The 14408-nt window shown below is 34.9% G+C and overlaps 1 protein-coding gene across 1 annotated transcript in view; it reads right to left on the bottom strand.

Moving 5' to 3' along the window:
- The window catches only part of LOC149806565 (maltase-glucoamylase-like), a 301187-nt gene that overhangs the window by 39306 nt on the left and 247473 nt on the right, over nt 1–14408 (bottom strand). The window contains exons 54-57 of the mRNA XM_089954697.1: nt 7735–7851; nt 4933–5062; nt 2739–2865; nt 525–658 (exon numbers count right to left, since the gene is read on the bottom strand). Of these exons, the coding sequence (XP_089810823.1) occupies nt 525–658; nt 2739–2865; nt 4933–5062; nt 7735–7851 (508 nt within the window). The remainder of the gene's footprint in view (nt 1–524; nt 659–2738; nt 2866–4932; nt 5063–7734; nt 7852–14408) is intronic.

The following is a 14408-nucleotide window of genomic DNA, read 5'->3' as shown; positions in this document are numbered from 1 at the left end:
TATAAAAACACCATGCTGAGTCATTAAATACTGCTCATTGAATTGCAGCAAAGAAAGATCAAATAATGTGGTTTAACACAATAAACAAAACAAAGAACCAAGCTAATTTAAAAAGAAAAGTAAATTGCAAGGAAAGCACTGTAACTTTGTTTAGTGCAATGCAATCACCTAAAAATACAATCATTGTCATCTGCATGTGCATAGAAATAATGTATCTGAATTTCATTTGTCTATGTTGATTGAATTTCATTTGTCTATGCTGATTGAATTTCATTTGTCTATGTTGATTGAATTTCATTTGTCTATGTTGATTGAATTTCATTTGTCTATGTTGATTGAATTTCATTTGTCTATGTTGACTGAATTTCATTTGTCTATGTTGATTGAATTTCATTTGTCTATGTTGATTGAATTTCATTTGTCTATGTTGATTGGTTTGGAGGCAATCAAGATTCTCAGAATGAACTGTACCAAAACAAGATGACCCTGTTGCTGCACTCAGTGGCAGAATAAAAATATCTCACCTATAATTGAATCATGAAGATTTGACCATTTGCTGTCATTGTCCCCAAGCCAATGACCACTGTGACGTCCACTTGAAGGAAAGGTTGATCTTGAGATAACCATTCCTCTCTTTCCAGTGGCAGTTTGCAAACCTCTAAAAGAACAAAATGCAGAATTTCTTTGTTAGCATGAAATAAATATTATACTAAAAAATTTAATCAGATACAACTTGTATCTATACCATCACATCAATAAAATACTCTAATGCTGAATCAGATACAACTTGTATGAACTGCATCTGATCAATCACATACTAAAATGTCAGTCAGATACAACTTGTATCAATAGTATCAGATCAACCCCATACTAACATCTGAGTCAGATACAACTTTTATCTATTGCATGAAATCAATCCCATGCTAAAATTTGAGTCAGATAAAACTTGCATCAATAGCATCAGATCAATACCATACTAACATCTGAGTCAGATACAACTTGTATCTATTGCATGAAGTCAATACCATACTAAAATCTGAGTCAGATACAACTTGCATCAATAGCATCAGATCTACCCCATCCTAAAAAACTGAATCAGATAAAACTTGTACCTATTGCAGGAAATCAATACCATATTAAAATGTGAGTCAAATACAACTTGTATCAATAGCATCAGATCAATCCCATACTAAAAACTGAATCAGATACAACTTTTATCTATTGCATGAAATCAATACCATACTAAAATCTGAATCAGATACAACTTGAATATATTGCAGGAAATCAATACCATACTAAAATCTGAGTCAGATATAGTTTTTATGTGAAGGTTGCCAATATCCTCTTGACACAAGATATTGTAGAAAAAAAATCATTTTACACTAAAATAGAACTGTAAAGTAATTTCTTATCAGAAATGCAAGATATTAAACTACTTTTTAATACTTTTTAAAAAAACAATTTAAATCATTAAATTTCATTCATTATGAAAGAAACATTTTTGTAAAATATGATAACATTTAAGATGGTTGACATATGGTTTAAATTTATAAGTATCTTAGAATTAATTTTTATTGTTATCACTGAGTTCACATCACTTGATATGTTGAGAATTTATATGTTAATAAATATTCATCATCCTGTAAAAGTGCATGTATCCTAAATTGTTCTGAATATGGTAAAATGTTTATAAAGATCATTCCCCAAAAATTAGAACACCTTCAATGGTTCATGAATCTCCTGTGTCTGGTAACAATTGGTAGAATGTACCTACTCTGAAACAGAATCATTCAAGTTTCTTTATTACCCACCTCCTCCTCCTGAAAGGATTGTATAAACTCACTCACAAGTCATGTCCGACTGCAAACAACAACGATCTATCATACATAATGCACTTTCAGATCATGGTCTTTATTGTTTGTTTTATTAATTACTCCTAACAGACTGCACAGACCCAGATCTACCATCACATAATGCACTGTCAGATCTGGGTCTTTATTGTTTGTTTTACTAATTACTCCTAACAGACTGCACAGACCCAGATCTACCATCACATAATGCACTGGCAGACCTGGGTCTTTATTGTTTGTTTTACTGATTACTCCTAACAGATTGCATAGACCCAGATCTACCATCACATAATGCACTGGCAGATCTAGGTCTTTATTGTTTGTTTTACTAATTACCCCTAACAGACTGCACAGACCCAGATCTACCATCACATAATGCACTGTCAGATCTAGGTCTTTATTGTTTGTTTTACTAATTACTCCTAACAGACTGCACAGACCCAGATCTACCATCACATAATGCACTGGCAGACCTGGGTCTTTATTGTTTGTTTTACTGATTACTCCTAACAGATTGCATAGACCCAGATCTGCATGTACATTATACACCAGCATATCTGGGTATGTGCAGTTGCTTTAGGATTCAACTTATAAGTGAGTATAAACAGTAACCCAGGAGTCATATTGCTTTAATTATTATTATTATTATTATTATTATTATTATTATTATTATTATTATTATTATATCTGCTATATATATAATCTGTCTTCCTACTGAGAAAACATATTTGAAGTCTGTCCCACAGTATTTTAAATTGCTGCTCTAATTAAATTATGGTAATGGACATTTGGAAGGTCTCATAATATCACTCATGACTATAAAGCATTGGATAGTTTACAATTTTCTGATTCTGACTCTGATACACTAGTAAAAATAAAATGTACTACCTTAAGGTAGGTTCTGTTTGACTCCATCCATACAAACTGTGAACATCATAGTGTCGTAGATTTCCATTTCCCTGTAATGCCTCCATGCAAAGCGTTTTGTCTGATAGGTACATTCCATACACACCTCCTGTGTTGTTAGAAAATATATATCAGCAACTTCTTACAATAAATGTATCATCATCATTTGTATCTTATTCATTTATTTTAACCCTATTCTATGGTACAATGGTACATTCACTATTATATATGGCACATACAACACTCAGTATCCCACTCTAACTGTTGAGGACTGAATGGCATATGGAACAATGTTTTCCCACTTGCTGTAGTGAATGAATAGCACATGAAATAATAGTTTCTCCCTCTAGTTCTAGAGTAATGAAAATTCAGGTTAAATAAAGTAACATTTAACCACAACTAATTGTAAATTAAAATTTATCCATGATACATTTCTTATAAGTAAAAGTCTAATCACAGCTTTAACCAGGAAACTGCATAAGTGAAATAGGTTTGATCCATGTGAAGGTTAGATATAGTTCAATTAAGGAGAAAACATGTTGAAATAGAATATGGCCATAAACAATTTGAAGGTCATTATTGCTGAAATAGAATATGGTGCTACTTCCATTTAAAGGTCATCATGCTGAAATAGAATATGGTGCTACTTCCATTTAAAGGTCATCATGCTGAAATAGAATTTGGCCCTAAAACAATTTGAAGGTCATCATGCTGAAATAGAATTTGGCCCTAATACAATTTGAAGGTCATCATGCTGAAATAGAATTTGGCCCTAATACAATTTGAAGGTCATCATGCTGAAATAGAACTTGGCCCTACTATAATTTGAAGGTTATTATTGTTGAAATAGAATTTGGCCCTAAACAGTTTATAGGTCATTTATGTTTAATTATTAAGCTTGTTATAACAAGAAATGACCCATGATATCCAAGCATGATACTACATGTTGGCTCTCATTAAACATTAATTGCAAGTTTGGAATGTTTGGCATATCTGCATAATAAGTAGGGAACCAGTTTTTCTCAATATTATTTGAACCAGATATAATAGAAAATATTCAAGGACACCAGAACAAATATTATCAATCAAGTGTATATTTTATCTGTAACAACACACTTCAAACATTTCACTTGTTCACAAAACTAAGAGGCATATCTAATGTGCCAGTCTGACATACCAGTAATGTTATAAAATAATGATACAAATAATACACAATTAAAATTAAGTTACGACAAAAAAATGTCAACAAGTATTTAAATTCAATTTATTCAAATGAGTAAAGTTTACTGAAATAATTACTCAAGTGGATTTTAAAACAAAAACCACAATTTAGATTTGACTTAATGAATGCATATTCTAACAATAAAATCTGAGTCAGTATTTATATTATTTATGAAATTAAAGACAGAACCTAGTTAGTATATACTGGGGATAACAATCTATAGCATGTTCATAAAGGATGGAATATACCTGGTCTTTTTTAAGGAGGGTGACTGTTATACCAATCACAGCTGGGAAGAATAAGCATAAGTGGGACAGTATGAGAGAGAGAGAGAAAGAGAGAGTCAGAGGGAGAGAGAGAGAGAGAGGTGACCTTCTCTCGGGTGCAGGTCAGACAATAAACGCCTTGTAAATTATGATTGGCTTATATGATTGGTTTTAGAATATCAAACCAAAAAGATAATTTCTCATGGTCTGTACAGAACCAGGGAGTTGCTTTTCAAAGGCTTTCAAGAACTTCTTGCAAAAATTCAAGGACCTTTTAAAGATAAAACCAACTTTTTTCAAAATGAAGGATTTTTCAAGACAAACATAACACTCAAGGATTTTTCAAGACAATCATAACACTCAAGGATTTTTCAAGACAAACATAACACTCAATGATTTTTCAAGACAATCAACACATTCAAGGATTTTTCAAGACAATCATAACACTCAGGGATTTTCCAAGACAATAATCACATTCAAAGATTATTCAAGGTTGTATAAACCGTGGATACATTCTTTAAAAGATACAGAAAAACTTTGCCAATAAGAAAATATAAGAGAAACTATCAGAACTTGTCAGTAATTCTAGTACAGTAGGTGTTCAAATTAGAATAATATGAATAATTGCAAAAGATAAGATAAATAAGAATTCAGTGAATAATAACGATTATTAAAATTGCCAATTTACTTGGTCTGTATGGTGGGTGATCAAGTGTACTGTTGTTGATGAGACAGTTCAGACTCCAAGGTTCTTTATTTGCAGGCCAGTTCCATGGCTTCTCTTCATTAGTACCAAAGTTGGCAGGTTCATTCATATCCTATAATTAAATCATGTAAAATCTGCATATCAAATGTCCATGTAAGTGCAGATAGTTCAGACCCATTGCTTCCAATGCAAAATGTACACACACACACACACACAGTTGCACACATGTAGGAGGACATTCCTAAAATGCATTCAGCAAGAGACTCAAGCCAGGCTCATAAGTCCAAAAACTTTGACAGCCTATAATTTTGATAAGAACAAGAGCCCCATGTGGGCCAGATATTGCTCACTTGACCTGCATAGCTTAATAGTTGCCCATTTCAATAAGCAGGCTTATGTAATATTGCAAGTAAACATCCTAGGTAAACTATCTCCCAAATTTTATATCATGTCAATTTGACCTGTTTTACTCAATCCTGATAAAAATTTGTTACATAAATAATGGCGCAGTTAATAAGCTGAGTCTCTTGCTCTTAACCGAAGTAACCCAAGTTCCTGATAATAACAAACCTATCTACCAAATTTTATAGAAACAGGATGAGAAATATTGTCTTTTGATATTGAGAGGTAACAAATTCAGCCAATTAGATGCAAGTTATCTTATTAATAGCCTTTTATTGAAGTTTTATGACAATTAGATCAAAAGTATGCCTTCAGGGTGGCAACAAGCTCAGCCAATTAGATACAAGGTCATTTCATATATCTGCATGAATCCTATTCACATTTCAATTCATGAACATAATGATATAAACCTTTATTCTAGATTTGATCCTGATCAGATTAGAATTATGGCTTCCAGAGCAGTAATAAGAACCCATTACCATCCATGGATCTTGCTCATTATTCAAATTATTGAAGATATTGATGATATAAGCACATGTTCAAGTTTTGATAAAAAAAAAATCAGATAAGAAATATAGGCTCCAGACTAGTTGCAAGCTCTGCCAGTCAGATGCAAGATTACCTCAAAAATATCCAAGGATCTCACTCATTATTAAACCCATCTGGGATCTTGAAGATATCAGCTCATATTTCAAATTTGATTAAAACTGGATTAGAAATGTGGCTTGCTGAGGTATGACAAGCTAAACCAGTCTGATACAAGACCACCTAATCAGTATGTGTGGATCTATCTCATTATAGAACTAATCAGAGATCTTATTGATATAACATTTATTTCATGTTGGATCAGAAATGGATCAGAAATGTCATATCCGGAAGGATAGTAATTTCAGATGCAAGATAATCTCATTAGTATGTGTGGATCTTTCTCATTGTTAAAACTGTCCCAGATCTTAATGACATAAGCTTATATTCCAAGTCTGAATTAAAATCAGCTCTGAAATACACTCTCTGGCATGGCAACATGCTTAACCAATCAGATGCAAGACCACTAAGATTACCTCCTTGATATGCATGGATCTTGGTCATTATCAAACTGGTCCAAGATTCTGACAACATAAACCTTTATCCAAGTTTGAAATTAGAAAAAAATATGGACTCTGAAGTGGTAACAAGCAATGGTTGATAGACACACAATTCACAACACATGACAGAAGCATGATGGATGCTGAACCATACCTTAAACTCACTTGGTCTTACGTCCAGATGAGCTAATAAAAAGCCAAAATCACGGAACTTTCAAATTTTTCCTATGTCCCTCTATTAGTCTTCTAAATCTGCACAAAGGTATGTACTATAGATTACACATGCTCTTATGATTTTGAGATGGAGCTTGAGTTTCTTGTCCAAACATTTGAAGAAAATGGGGCCTGATCAACTGGTGTACTATGCAACAGTACATCTTGATCCATATTGTTCACAGTTTGATTAATACCACACAAGAATAACTAGAATAAATCACTCACCCCCACATAAAAGGAGAAATGATCTGATAAGGACCGAGGCTGGCTGGTGCGTGTTCTTTACGGAATGATATTGTATAGCCCTAAGAAGCAAGCTTAATGACCTTCTGATCTCAATAAGAGAATGTAATATGTCATTGTCAGGAAGAGTTATAGGGAGGATAGAAAAATCTGAGAAACTCTAGACCTTAGGTCAGTATAAGAGAGTCCATTGTAAGATCAAGGCCTTAGGTCAGTATAAGAGAGTCCATTGTAAGATCTAGACCTTAGGTCAGTATAAGAGAGTTCATTGTAAGATCTAGACCTTAGGTCAGTATAAGACAGTCCACTGTAAGATCTAGACCTTAGGTCAGTATAAGAGAGTCCACTGTAAGATCTAGACCTTAGGTCAGTATAAGAGAGTCCATTGTAAGATCTAGACCTTAGGTCAGTATAAGAGAGTCCATGGTAAGATCTAGACATTAGGTCAGTATAAGAGAGTCCACTGTAAGATCTAGACCAGGTTGCATGCTTCATAATCCCCACTGAATGTTGAAATGTTGTATTTAGATATGGCTCCAGTAATCTTTTCATAAAGTAATTGTAAATTTTCAACTTGAATGAAAAAGAAAATTCTGAAATATATTGTAATCATGATGCCAAAAGAATCTATTTATATTAATGTTTCTTGCCGCCCTACATTTCATCCTGGTGAACAACTGTATCTTGTGACACAAAATTATCTCATCTTCATAAGTGATTGTTCTGTATTTCTTATCTGCCTTAGCTTTTCATTCAAATGCTTGTGAATATTACAAAATAAATGTATTTGTTATACTGTACTGATTTATATTCAGACTGGAAGGAAAAGTTTACTTACAATCCAAAGTCCATCAAATTCAATAATTTTATGGTGGTCAACAATAAGCTGAGACCAGTACCCTGGTGCATCAGGATGGAAAAAGTCAGGAAACGCCACCTTACCATTTGGCCATACCTACAACAAAATTGAGAAAAATGACAAAAATTAATTTTACCACAAAGGATAATAGGCTAGATGGTATACTGTACATTGAATGAAGTCTAGATTTTTAGCCATAATGACAGTATCCAAATTCACATATTCAACCCAATACTGACTTTATACGCTAACAAAAGGTTAAAGCTCAATATAATGAGTACATAAGCACAATAATGGCTATATTGTGCTAATTAAAAGTAAGGTCCTAAATATGTAACTGTTATAAATAATGTCCCCATCAAGTGTATACACATCCAAGAAGAGTCAGCTCCCTTTGATTCATTTTTAATTGAAGGTCAAGTGAACAATGCCCACAATAATCAGAAAAGAGTAAAGGATGACTTTGCCTTACTGACCAGAGAACAATGGGTGAAGCCAGTGAAAGCACTATGAAAAGGAGGTTGTATAAGGAAGGAGGTTGTAATGGCCTCAGAAGGGACTGGTGGCCATCTGAGCTGCAGTCACTGGATCCACCAGACTCATTCAAGTCTCAGTGATAATAGATCTTGAAGATCAAAGCTTAAGAAGGTTGACCGTGCATGCAAGCCTGTGGTTTACTCACTGAGATCGTTCTAATCTCATGAGGAGATAATTCAAATTATGCCAAGCATGTTAACCACTTCAGCCACAAGGACAGGACTTGACTGGTTATTTCCTATTTTCCTGTCTTAAAAGGCACAAAAATGATGTTTTCAGGAAATATGGCTCTTCTCCATGTTTTCCAATAAATCTTGACATCCTGGACCAGGTCTTGCTTAGCAGCCTATCTCAATGTCATACATCTGGGATTATTTTGATTGCCTGCTAATGGTAACTGATTCTTAGCTATGAAATCTGATTTTGTCATTAACATGATGGAACCATTCAATCTGAACTGGAAATAGTTTCTTCCACTGAAAGGAAATGCAAATCACTTACCGTATCAGAAAACATATCTTACAACTTCAAAGAGGTTTTGGATAAAGGTTGAATGTCTCCGAGTTAAGCCAAGTCAAATTCCATGCAATATTCAAATTTGGAAATGGCATGAGTGATTTAAGCCAATTATGGTAAAGGTAGGCCAATGTCTGACAGACTCATACTGTGACATACATTTACTCTACCATGATGGCTGTGTGTTGCACAAATCATGGAGCAACGTCCCTGACAGTAACTGGAGCTAACCTTTTCTCTTCAAAAGACAAGAGAAAAAGTCAGCCACCTGAGACATAGAGTCATTCAGGCAGATGTTGTTATTATCTTTGCACTAGTCCCTGAATAGCTGCATCTTCCCTTCACTGGATTTAAAAATGGAGGGCCTTCCTGCTCATGAAATTCTCTCTTTGACTTAGGGCTAGAATTTGTTCACATACAAGATTTCCTGACAAGAGCCATACATGATGAGGAAGCCATTCCAGGCAGGGATGAAACAAGCAGGAGCTGTTTGTTTGGAGTGAATTTTGATGAAATCTACCTTGGATCATCTATTTCAAACAGTTTGGTCACTCATAACTCATTTAAGCTGAGTGGGGCTACAAGAACAACTTTGCAATTCTGGTTTCTGATTATCTGAATGACTCATGGAGGTTAGGTGTAGGCCCATATTACATCCATGGCTAACTGTCTGCCAGAGCATCCATGGCTCAAGCATTTGGGTCTCAGACAGGAGACAAAGGTGGGTATAGTCTGTGAATGCAAATGATACTGAAAGATTGACGAATGAAGGACTACTTAGTGTTTAGAGTTTGACCCCAAAACAACAGCAGTGAGCCAAAGGGCAATGACAGACAGCAAAGTGAAGGAGTGATGCAACGTAAGAGACAACAAATACAGAAATGTGTCATCAAATCAAGATCCAACCAAGTCATTTGGACATTTGCCATGGAGTGGTGATGTGATCATATTGGCTATATGGACTGTTGACTCTGACACATACGTGTTTCCTTCTTTTCAATGCGGTGTCAAAGTGCCAAAGATGTCATATTGCTGACTCTGACACATATTTGTTATCTGCTTTTCAATGTGGTGTTAAATTGCCAAAAATGCCATACTGAGCACCAATGACATCACCGCCACATTTTGTACCAGTTTCAATGTCTCAAATAAAACAGCTGGTTCAGTGTCTTCTGTCATGATGTTCTTATAAACACTCAAAATATCAATGCTGTCCATGTCCATGTATGTGTAGTACTGTCAGTGTTATATGATGTTGGTAACAGTACTAGTCAGTGTTGTATGATGTTGTTAACAGTACTAGTGTGTATTATATGACATTGGTAACAGTACCAGTGTGTATTATATGATGATGGAAACAGTACCAGTCAGTGTTTTATGATGCTGGTAACAGTACCAGTGTGTGTTATATGATGCTGATAACATTACCAATCAGTTTTATATGATGTTGGTAACTGTACCAGTGTGTCTTATATGACATTGGTAACAGTACCAGTGTGTATTATATGATGTTGGTAACAGTACCAGTCAGTGTTTTATGATGCTGGTAACAGTACCAGTGTGTGTTATATTACACTGGTAACAGTACCAGTGTGTTATATGATATTGGTAAGACTACCCGTCAGTGTTGATTGATATTGGTACCAGTACCAGTCAGTGTTTAATGATGTTGGTAACAGTACCAGTGTGTATTATATGACATTGGCAACATTAGCAGTGTGTATTATATGATGTTGGTAAAAGTACCAGTCAGTGTTTTATGATCTTGATAACAGTACCAGTGTGTGTTATATGACATCGGTATCAGTACCAGTGTGTATTATATGATGTTGGTAACAGCACCAGACTGTGTAATATGTTGGTAAAAGTATCATTGTGTGTTATATGATGTTGGCAACTGTACCCAAGTTCTTTCATACATTGGTACCAGTACCAGTGTGTGCTGTTCAATGATTTTAACAGTACCAATGTGTTATATGATGCTGGTAACAGTACCAATCAGTGTTTTATGATGTTGGTAACAGTACCAGTGTGTATTATATGATGCTGGTAACAGTACCAGTCAGTGTTTTATAATGTTGATAACAGTACCAGTGTGTGTTATATGACACTGGTAACAGTACCAGTGTGTATTATATGATGTTGGTAACAGCACCAGGGTGTGTTATATGATGTTGGCAACAGTATCATTGTGTGTTATATGATGTTGGTAACTGTACCAGTGTGTTATATGACATTGGTAACAGTACCAGTGTGTACTATATGATGTTGGTAACAGCACCAGTTTGTTTTATGATGTTGGTAACAGTATCACTCTGTATTATATGATGTTGGTAACTGTACCAGTGTGTTATTTGACATTTGTACCAGTACCAGTGTGTGCTGCATGATATTGGTAATAGTACCATTGTTTGTTATATGATGTTGGTAACATTACTAGTGTGTGTTATATGATGCTGGGAATGATGTTGATAACAGCACCAGTGTGTGTTATATGATGTTTGTAACAGTATCAGTGTTATATGATGTTTGTGACAGTAACAGTGTGTCATATGATGTTGGTAGCATTACCAGTGTGCTATATGACATTGATAACAGTAACAGTGTGTATTATATGATGTTGGTAACAGTAACTGTGTATTATATGATGTTGGTAACAGTAACAATGTGTTATATGCTGTTGGTAACAGTACCAGCATGATATATATGATGCTGGTAGCAGTACCAGTGTGTGTTATATATGATATTGGTAACAGTACCAGTGTGAGTTCTATGATGTTTAACAGTACCAGTGTGTGTTATATATGATGTTGGTAACAGTACCAGTGTGTGTTATATGATGTTGGTAACAGTACCAGTGTGTTATAGTATGTTGGTAACAATACCAGTGTGTGTTACATGATGTTGGTAATAGGCTCTCTAGATGAATACTCAATATGCTGTATTCTTGAAAAATCATATCATGCTTCACTTTTATCTTCCACTCTTCTAATTCTCTCTGATGATGGAAGACCACATCCCCTCAACCCCGGCTTGTAAGTGTTACCTGTTCTTGTAGAAGTACATTTTGTGCAGGCAAGGCAAGTCTGATAATCGTCCTTGCTGACACCAACTATATTTTGTCATCTCTGCTGACCTTTTATCTCTGTCAGCAACTGTCATTATTGCTTCCCAATAGATGGAATGATGAAGAAACAAAATAGAAATTAAGAACCTGAAATATTAAAATTCAACAACACCTGTAATATCACAAAATATTAAATTCGGCTGTGCTTGCAATCCAAAAGTACAGCAATAAATTGCTTGTAACCATAAAGATTTTTTAAAACCCCACAAAAAACAAAGTCAACAAACCACTGCAAACTTTAATTATATAATCCTTTGCAGTCAATTGAACATCTCAGTCTTGAAGCATTTGATGTGGCTAAGTACACTGGAACCCCGCTATAACGCAAAGTCAAGAATGTTTCTTAATTGAAGGACTTTGACGCTGTCAACATCTTGTGTTTCCAGCCACCTTAAACTTGCTTCTAAATGTACTACTGCTTCAGACACTTTTGGTGGGGGAGTTGGGGTGCCATCGTCATCGTTATCATTATCGTCACTGGTTTCAGGTTCTGATTGTGCAGCTTCATTCTTCCTGCTGACATTTGTAACAATTTCGTCATCTGATATGTGTTCGTATATAGGGCAGATGTCATCTACTGAATACCAGTTAAGGATATCATGATGACTGTGCTCGTATTTTTTGAGTGCTTCTTCTGCTAAACGTACCTCGCCTTTTAATTTACAGATAATAAAGTGGATATTATTTACTTTCAACTGTTTGTTGTTTGATCACACCGCCAAGCACAGCATACATGTTGGCGGCTTTCGTCCTTTGATGTTTATTAAATTGTGCGACTCTTGTATCAACCACAGCTTTGTCTGCTGCTTGGCTGTGATTGCAGTTAAATAAGAAGCCCATGTCGGCTATTGTTTGAGCAACGACTGTATACAGAATTCATGGAAGACAATCACAAAGACGATTTACTGGCTTTACTCGTGGATCCGTAATAAGTAACACTTCCGATAATGTTTACTTCGGCTTAACAATTCAAAAACCTAATGAAACCAGTTTTCTCTTCTAGAGTAGAATACGGAGCTTCACCACAACCTGTTCAAATTGATAAATTTCAGAAGCCAAGCGTTGTACACACTATTTCTCGTACGTTATATATATCGTATTATTTTAGAATTCATACACGATCACTTCTCCAAAATCACTTAAAGAACCTGGATAAATTGTTAAGTTCCGATCGTTTATTATTAAAAGTCATACGCGAATTCTTCCACCAAATTATAATAAACGTTTTACACACTATTTCTCGTACGTTAAACAAATATTTTCACGGTCCGATAAAAATACACGTAAATGAATTTCAAATTTCAGGAACCATGCCACGATCATATTATTTTAAAAGTCACAACTAATCTCATGCCCAAAATGAAGTTAATTTCTTGTTTTGTTTTTTTTACTTTTCTCCAAATTTTTTTTTTCCATGTGTGAATGAATATACGAAATTTCGGGAGCCATGCTACGACCGCGTTATATCCGAATTCGCGTTATGGCGGGGCGCGTTATAGCGGGGTTCCACTGTAGAATGATATAATTTGTCCCCCAGAAGAAACTTAAACTAGTGCCACCTAGCAGTGGTGGAGGGGAGGTAATGGGTAGGAGTTTCTTCCCTTTGTCTATATACTCTAAAGCTAAGAAAACGCTGTTTTTCAGGAATTGATAGATTTTAGGGGTAGCTTATCTTCCTAATGTTAATGTGATCAGGGAATGAATTTAAAAGGAAAAAAAAAAACAGTACCCAACCTGGGTGATTAGGGAAAGAATATAAAGAGAAACAACACAGTACCCAACCTGGGTGATCAGGGAATGAATTTTGAAAAAAACAACACAGTACCCAGCCTGACCTGATCTGGGCAAGGTTCAAATCTGTAATCTTTGGCTTGCAAGTCTGGCATGCTTATCAATGAGCCACCATGAATCACTTTTACAGGTGCAGGAAAAAGGTGGTGGACAAACAAAATCTAAAGCAGTGTCTACTGCTTTATGGACAAAATATATGGTTGAATATAGAAAAAGCACCCAATTATAAGGTCATATAGGGGAAATTCAAGCCAAGATTTGCAGGAAAACGTCAGTTTCTAAGAAGCAAGTTATAAATCCTTACCTCAATCAGGCTGTCCTACAAACCCATACTTATTTTAAACCCTTACAGAAGAATGATCACCACCTGCCATCTGTATAGACTGTGCACGAGTAATCACACCATGTACCTGAAAATTTTAATATACTTTGTTAATATCGTCATAAAATGTTACAATATAATTCAAGATAATTTAAATGACACTGCATAATATCATTTGCATCAAAGGATAAAATAAATAATTTTTAAAACACATCCATAGTGACATGCATTACATATTCAGTTAAGCATTTTAAATGAATAAAATGAAATTCAAATCTTACATTTTTTGACAAATTTACTGAAAAGGCTAGGTATAATGTTCTTCATGTTGTTCTTAGGGTACATTTGCCAAGGTCATTA

Source organism: Sinohyriopsis cumingii, chromosome 1 (assembly GCF_028554795.1).
Source record: "Sinohyriopsis cumingii isolate HCF-2022 chromosome 1, ASM2855479v2, whole genome shotgun sequence".
Lineage (NCBI taxonomy): Eukaryota > Metazoa > Mollusca > Bivalvia > Unionida > Unionidae > Sinohyriopsis > Sinohyriopsis cumingii.
Note: the sequence above shows the minus strand (reverse complement) of the source record. Positions and strands in the feature narration are given on the sequence as shown.